General features: G+C 33.4%; 1 protein-coding gene across 1 annotated transcript; it reads right to left on the reverse strand.

Annotated features, from left to right (window-relative positions):
• Positions 1–2657: 2657 nt before the first annotated feature.
• LOC145138807 (uncharacterized) lies at positions 2658–5848 on the reverse strand. Its single transcript, XM_079072829.1, has 2 exons — positions 4827–5848; positions 2658–4353 (listed from the first exon to the last, which is right to left on the reverse strand). Exons 1-2 carry the CDS (start codon positions 5650–5652, stop codon positions 2702–2704), a joined length of 2478 nt encoding a protein of 825 aa, XP_078928955.1. The 5' UTR covers positions 5653–5848; the 3' UTR covers positions 2658–2701.
• Positions 5849–8544: the final 2696 nt, after the last annotated feature.

The raw sequence follows: 8544 nt of genomic DNA on the forward strand, positions 1-8544 counted from the left end.
ACGAATACATTATTAACCCTAGATATTTTAGGAACATTCACATATGTTTGTTATTTATCACTTAAAACTTACAACCTGATTCAATAATCAATAATACAGTGTATAAAGTGAAGACGATGAAGACAGAGTTTTCAAAAGAAAAAAACGTACCTGATCTTGAAGATCTAATTTTGAAGAGAAAAGAAGACGTGGAGAATAACAGAAAACAGTGAAATTGGCGAAGATGACGGCAACAATGGAGGACGGAGGTTCGGAGAGTAGTATGAACGGGTGCCAGTCAGGGACTCAGTGAGTCAGCAACAGGTGCAAGGCTAAGAAGATGGTGAAATCGGATACTTGGGAATGACAACTGAGAGGGATTGGTGAGGTATGTTCTAAAAGATCAAAATAATGAGTTTTTGTCCCTAATTTCCTAGATATTTATAACTGATTCGTGATATATTTTTTCCTGATTTTCATAGTTTTTGTGAGATTTCTTTCCAATTTTTATAAAAAAAATCCTCCCTAATCTTGTACATTTTTATATTTGTTTATGATCTGTATGCATGATAGCACTAAAAATCAGCATCGTATCTTCAATTTTTTGAAGAATAAATCTCGATTTTGTACTTGAGTATGATCACGATCGCAACATTTTCCCTCAAAATCCCTGAGTAATTTCCAATCAAATCGCTATAAAATCGTTTTCATGTGACAAATTACATAATCCATCCGCAAAAGCTTCAACGCAAGTTTGGATTTTGACCAGGGGCATCATAATAAGAATTTCTTGACATCTATCTTTGTGTGATAATGCATTTGCATCACTTATTTGCTTATTTTAAAATCCTTTAACAGTAATCATATCATCTTTATTAACCCTTATGAACTAATTCTATCAAAATATAAAAGAGCTTTGACTTACTTAAACAAAAAAAATCTTTTTCTGCCAATTTTAATCCAAGTTTTTGACTATTATCTCGAGATGTATGCTTCCAACACTGCAATTTGACATCCAATGGGAAATCCGTGAGTGATCCATGATATGTACAAGCGCCATTATACATAAAATGGAAAAATTGGATTGTCTCAGTGGCTACAGATACCAATGTATGATTGTTAGGGAAGAAGAAAGAGATACAGTTGGCGATACACCTGTCAAATATCATGGAAAATGGGCACTCAGATGTATGATGTTCGGTGGAAATAAAGTAGGTTGTTATGTATCCAACATTTTTTTGGGGTTGTTTCTTTCTAAAGTATGATGTACTTACAGGGGTAGATTGGTCATTTTACAAATTTCATATTATAATGTGGCTAAGTTTTGTTTATTAACTTTAGGTGTTCAAACCAAGGGCACTTGTTGATCTTGCTGCAGCAGTGTCGTCTGCATTGTTAATGAATGAGCCTCAATGGGTGGGTATAATTGTCAAACCAATTTATTATTCCCTAAAAGGAGCTGCTTTACATATTGATACTGGTCCTGGATTGAGGATAGAAGAGTCATTTCCCATTGAAATGGAGAAATACGGATTAGAGGATAAAAAGAACGATAACGATTTTGTTAAGGAAATTACGAAATTAACCTTGAAGAATGGTAGCATAGAGTTGCCTGATTGGGCAAGTAATATAGAGAGTGTTTTATGGGTTCCAGTTCGTGCCATTAATGAAGGACTTGCAAGAGGAACATCTGCAGGTTCAGTTATTACTATTATTAGAATAAGTTACATTTCTGTTCCCTGTGTAAATGAGGAAGAACATCAATAAATGGAAGCTACCAAAGAGAAGAATAATAAATATTTTTGTAAAAAATGATAATGTAGCATAAAGTTACATTTCCATCCTTATACATGTTTCTTTCTCACCCTTTTGGCTTATACTACTGGAACCCATTTTCTCACGAGTTTGTTTTCATGTATGGTATATAATAGGGAGGACCAACCAGAAAAAAAGCTATGGTTAATTTAATTTGACATTCCAATCATTTCAGTTTTCAAGGGTGCTTGACATAGGTGTGGTTTTGCTTCAACCTAATTAAGTATTGATTAAATTCAATTATGTATTCTAATTAGATATATCTTTGTTTAGCTTCAAAGATCCTGTTTTTTTAAAAAGAATTACTAACATGTTGAAGTCTGATTATGTTGAAATTTAGAGCTAAAAATCGTGCCTTCATTAAATGACAACCATTGCACATAGAATTGTAGAAGTTCGGGCAATAGTTGAATCGGTGCATGATAAATCAGGGTTTGTGAAAGTTTTGTGTATTGTATGTTTCTTGATTCACTGTATTTTCTACATATTTCAATAATACCAATAATCCTGATTTTTTTATAATTATTCTTCAATATTTATATATATTTGTATTTTATTTATGCGTTCCCCTGCATTACCAATAATATGAATTTTAAATGTACGTTACCAATAATATGAATTTATTTACTTATAAGAAACAAAGGAAAATAATTGTTTATTCAATAAACAAAAAGCTGTCTTTTGCAGGTTTTAGACTTTGGACTGTTTCATATGTTTATTAAATTAACACATTTGATTTAAGGGTGTAAAACATATAAAGAAAACACAATCAAGGACCCCGATTATTTAAGATGATATCATAAAAAACGTACACAATAAAATTAAATATGATAAAGTAACATAAAGACACGTCGTTTTATTGATTATATTGATATGTCTAAATAAATAAAAAGAAATGTATGATTATCTATAATCGTTGAAGGACCTCCTTGTATACAACATTTTTTGTTTTATTGGTTTGACGACCTTCCTCATCACATATGAGTACCTTCAAGCCTTTTTTACTTGTCACGCGAGATACAGCTACATATAACTGACCATGAGTAAAGACGGGTCTACGTAAATACAATCCAACAGTTGATAATGACTGCCCTTGACTCTTGTTAATGGTCATGGCAAAACAAACAGCTACGGGAAATTGTCTCCGCTGAAAACGGAAGGGGATTCTTTTATCAGACGGAGTTAACTTCATGCGAGGTATATAAGTAGTCTCATTGAAGAATCTACCAGCTATAATGCGTGCCTCAATGACATGTTTTCCAAGCCTAACTATTTGTAACCTTGTACCATTGCATAGACCTTTGGTTTGGTCAATATTACGAAGCAACATGACCGGAACACCTGTTTTTAATGTGAGTTTATGGTTGGGAATTCCAGATGCCTTAAAAGCATTCAGTACATCCGGAGAGTAAACTGATTCCTCAAAACAATCTGCTGACTCTGTCTCACATAAAGAATCCGAACTCAGATAAGTTTTCCCTTCGTCTTTCATCAATCCTAACATGTAGTCATTGATAGCATCAACTTCTTCATTTGTAGGAACCAAAATAGCCTTATCTTGAAAATATGATGGGTCATCAATATGGTTTTCAAAAGAAGGATAAATGGTCGATACAATTGAATGAATATGGTCACCTGTAGAGCGAATGATAACATCTTCTGGAAATTCAACTTCAGCTTCACCATCATTAGGACCACCAATATTACCTTCACTAATTTTAAGAATCCATTCTGCAAATGCTTTTGTCTCATCCAAATCATTAGTTCGACAACCAACCTGAAGCCTCATGTTTACCGTTAAACATAAAACTGTACATTCACTCCATAATCTTGATGAATGTAACGATGCCTGCACAATATCCGAACGATTACCTCTTTGTATTACTGGAAGAATTTGTCTAAAGTCACCTCCAAATACAATGGTCTTGCCGCCAAACGCTTTATTCCTGTCAGATGAACGGATAATGTCTCTAAGTGTCCTATCAAATGCTTCAAAACAATGACGGTGCATCATCGGAGCTTCATCCCAAATGATAAGTCTCGCTTTGTTCAGTAGTGCAGCAAGATCACTGTCTGGCGCGATAGAACAAAATGAAATCTCGGTCAAGCTAATTGGGATAATAAATCTTGAATGCGCTGTCCTACCACCAGGGAGCAATAGTGCTGCAATTCCACTTGAAGCAACGTTGAGAACAATTTCACCTTTGGATCTAATAGCAGCAGACAAGGTCTTCCAAACAAATGTTTTTCCGGTTCCTCCGTAACCATAAAGGAAAAAGACACCACCTTGTTTGTTGTTAACCGCATTCATAATGGTGTGATAAACATTTTTTTGGTCGACATTTAATTTGGAATACAAATCTTGATGCTCAACTTCAATAATAGCAGGATCATAGTTAAGCTCATCTTGAATTAACATATTGCATGACTCTTGAATGTATCTATGATCAGGAAACGGCATATTTGGTATTTGCTTCAAACTCAATCCACAGCTCAATAATGATTTCTCGATGTATGACAACGTAAGGTTGAAAATTGCATCCTCTTTTAACTTCAGGCCTGAAAAAAAAATAAACAACGAAATTAAATATAGTTATAGCTATGTAAATGGCTTATGTTAAGACCTTTATAACGACTATAAATGATGTAATCGCGAGTTGCTTTTTTGTCAGTTTTACATGCATAATGTATAAATGATGGAAAACGAACAATTTTTTGTGAAAATGGCAAAAATAATTGTTGATTATGTTTTATGTCAAATATTTTCATAAAGGTCATTTTTAAGCAATATAGTTCCGTCCAAGGACCATTTGTATATGAACAATAATTGGGTTGTTTTGGAATCAAATTAAAATGTAAGGGAAAACGAAATTTTAGGGCAATTAATACAAATGCAATTCCTGACCATTTAAATATGACCTTTTGTTAATTAGTTTTTATCCGTTTTATTTAAAGTTGAAATTAATTGATTTTCTTTTCAAGAAGAAATTAATTAGTTTGAATAAAAAATAACTATAAATTAGTGTATTTACCTCTGACGCCGATTTCTTGTTCACGAACGTGAATGACATCATCAGAAAGACATTGATATGTCTCTTCAAAAACATGAGCAGGACTTGACAAACTATCAGATGTAATCAACATAACAAAGAGAGACCGGCAGAAAGAAGCTGTGGCCCAATGATGTGTTTCGTTTATTGACGAAATGTACTCTCTATCATCATCTAATAGACCAAGAGCATAGCAAGCATCTTTGTAAGAGTCATGTACAATTCCATTAATTGTCTTGATATCTTCATAGCATGTAGGACCCTTGATTTTGTTCAACAAAATCCGTAGGTAGTAAATGTCACCAGCCTTGGGAGAAACGTGGTTTAATCGACCGAGTGCCTTGGACTTGGTTTTTCTTTTTGTCCATATCTTATCTGATTTATTCCAAACATATTTAGTTGGGAATTCAACGTATGACAACTTCCGTGCATCTTCATCATGCTTGTTACATTCCATCCAAGCTAAAAATTGAGAAGCAGCGACAGTCGGTTTAGAAACAACCTGATTAAGATGTTGGTTTGGTTTAAAAACAACAGGTTGTTTGTGTTCGAGGTGAAATGACAACCTTTCGACAGACGGTGTTCGATAATGAATATCATACCCAAAAAGCCTCCAACATGCCTCACATGCGGAAATATAACGACAGTTATAGAACTCACCAATTTCGTCATGGTCGTTATTTTCTATCTGTTGTTTTTTCTTTTTTGTTGGATCAACAATAGATGCTGTTATCCTATCCGGTCCTTTGTTAATATACTTAAAAAGATACTTTATCGATCCAACTTGGTTACACCACTCTAGATTCATGTGAGCTTGATATTGTTTCAGAAGGATCTTATTATATGGAACAACATTTATGAAAAATCAAGAAAAATGTCATAAACAACATTAAATGATAATTTGAGGTTAACATAGGAAGAACATAAGAAAACATATATAATGAGTAATATGTTTTTATAGATTACATTATCCGTTTAAAAATAAAATATTAGTACCATTTTAATTTAAGTTGTTTATTGATATTTATGTATTTAAACATATAATAATATATTTCATAAAAACAAAACAAATTTAAAGAATTAAAATTTAGTAAATCATTGAAAAGGATTTGTGTATACCTGTTGTCTAAAGAAACACCGTTTTTAAGGACATTATTTCCATCGTTACGTCTCCGGTAAATAGGATAACCATCTTCATCAATATATGTATGATCGGTATATTCCCTTGGAAATCGTTTTGAACATTTGCCTTTTTTCATACACGGCATAAATGGTTGATCGTTGCCACAAGGTCCGTGTATCATGTTATCACAAACAATCTGATACAAATCGGGTTCACTATCCTTGTCTGGCAATTCAGCACATATAACACGGTCTATGTCTTCGGGATTTGGAATTTTAGAATTTTTTTCCAAAAACAGACATACATGACAATATGGCAGGCCCCTCTTTTGAAACTCAATCGTATATACAACTGTGTGAGCAAAGAAAGCAACCAGGGTTAAAAGATAAAATTATCGAAAAGTTATAATGTTAATGAGTAAAAAATATATAAGATTGATACCTCCACCGACTTCACCCAAAGTTTTTTCATCCTTCAATTGACTGATTAATGAATCAAATTTAATTTTGAAAATTCGTGTCAGAATATCTGGCCTGTCTTCCGGTTTAAGATTCTCGGCTTCAACAAATCTAATGACTTCTGGCCATTTAGGATTACATGTAAGGGTTAAAAAAAGATCTGGATAACCAAACCACTTAACCAGAGTCATCGCATCTAATTAGTTTTGTTGCATGTAACGGCTGCCGCCAGTAAAAGAAGATGGTATAATAATACGGTTTCCCATCAAAGAAGCATCTTCAATGCCATCTTCAGCTGCCTGGGCCAAGTTGCGATAAGGTGCCACGCGTAATGTTGGCTGGTTAAACCTAATATAACTAAGTCGTTCATTTTCAACCATTGTATACGAATCAACCAAAACTGTTGGAATAGTTTTCTTGAACGTAATATCAATGATATTTCATCGGTTCTCTGTTGTATACGATAAGCAAAAAACTCTCGCATGGTCAACCTTATTCGTCCATCAGATTCTGGATCTTCAACACCACGATGTAGTATATCGACTCGAAATCCATCTTCGGCATAAGGGAATAATAAAGGATATTGAAGTGCAAGATATTGAGGATGCAACTCATTAATACGTTGAAGTTGTCGACTTTGCGTTTCCAATACGATATCCCTTGAATCATACCCATCAATGTCACCTATAATGAGGGCAGCTACCTCATTTGTGGTAGGAAGATTATACTGCCCACCATCATTTTCTCTTGACCCAATCAATTTCAACCTAATACGCTCTGTTGGATTTGAACCAAAGCGATCACGTGCCATTCTAAATTGTTTAGCCAGTGGATTAATGAAATCCAATAAGCCCATCAACTCGTGAATAGTCCAGAACTCAAGAGAAAACGGATTTGCCATGGACTCATTAGATGTGGTCTTTTTCTTCTTATTAGACCTACAATAACATAATAAAAAAAATAATGGATATAAATTTTTTGTAGTAATATATATATATATATATATATATATATATATATATATATATATATATATATATATAACTAATGGAGTTATATAATATAGGGTATTCACACACTCGCATGATTTGAATCTGTTTTGAACCTCATGATCTGTATCATACATGTACAACTGGCAAAATCTTGGTGATTCACCCTCTTCGGGAAGTAAGCTGCCTGCAATATGATAATTTTGGCCATGCATTCGATAAACATAAGGACCACCTCCTGAGTTAACGGTGTGATCAATCTTTCCAACCATAGATGTGAATGCGAACATCATATTGTATCGACGTATATTCTGTATAAAGTTTTGACTTTTTTCCGAAAGACCGCTATATAAATCAAGCAACAACTGAGGTGGGTGAATCAGACTGGGTAGTTCAACTTTTCCATTGTAACAACAAATGGAATAACATGTTTTCTTTAAATCCTTATTTCCTCGAATTGCTTCTCCCTGCCACACCTTAGCTTTACATACTGAGCAAACATATACAGCATCTCCAGAATCCAAATAATCTATAAATAAATAAACAAATTTACGAAATTATATTTGTGGTATGCTTTAAATGTAATAGGGTAACGACATTTTATTTGTCATGACAAATAATTTATGGTGTGGATATAACACCTTTGCTTATTCCGATATATTTACTATGATTGTTACCGGTTACATCATTCTGAGCATTTGAAGTAGAAGGAATACATATTTGTGTCTTCTTTTTTGTAGAAATTGGTCTGCCTCTTTTTTTCTTTTCTTTATAGTTAACGCTGGTACCAACTGAAAAATGTGTAACTGTATGTATGAATAAAATATATAATAACACAACTGAATGATGAAGTTGATCATTATTAACAGATAAACGATCAAGTTGAACAATATGGGTACCTGAAGGTTCAACGAAATCTTCATTCAACTCAAAAAATGGAATATATTGTGTATTAAATTGTTTCCGTTTCGTTGTTGTTGAATGAGTTGTGTTGTGCTGAATTGTATCTTGGTTGTTGGAAAAGTCTGGAGGTAATTCGGTAAACTTTTGAGCAACTCGACAATTAGGGGGTATGAAGAAACTATTTTCTGAAAAATGAAAATTTGTATGATAATTTAGCGAAATATATA

This window comes from Lactuca virosa, chromosome 9 (assembly GCF_052849685.1).
Source record: "Lactuca virosa cultivar CGN04683 chromosome 9, Lactuca_virosa_CGN04683_v6, whole genome shotgun sequence".
In the NCBI taxonomy this organism is placed as follows: Eukaryota; Viridiplantae; Streptophyta; class Magnoliopsida; order Asterales; family Asteraceae; genus Lactuca; species Lactuca virosa.

Excerpts from the sequence above, each read along its gene's own strand:
- LOC145138807 (XM_079072829.1), bottom strand. The coding sequence starts at position 5,652 with ATGAATCTAGAGTGGTGTAACCAAGTTGGATCGATAAAGTATCTTTTT. Across the intron at positions 4,354-4,826 it reads ACAAGAAATCGGCGTCAGAG|GCCTGAAGTTAAAAGAGGAT; the intron begins GTAAATACACTA and ends TTTTTTTTTCAG.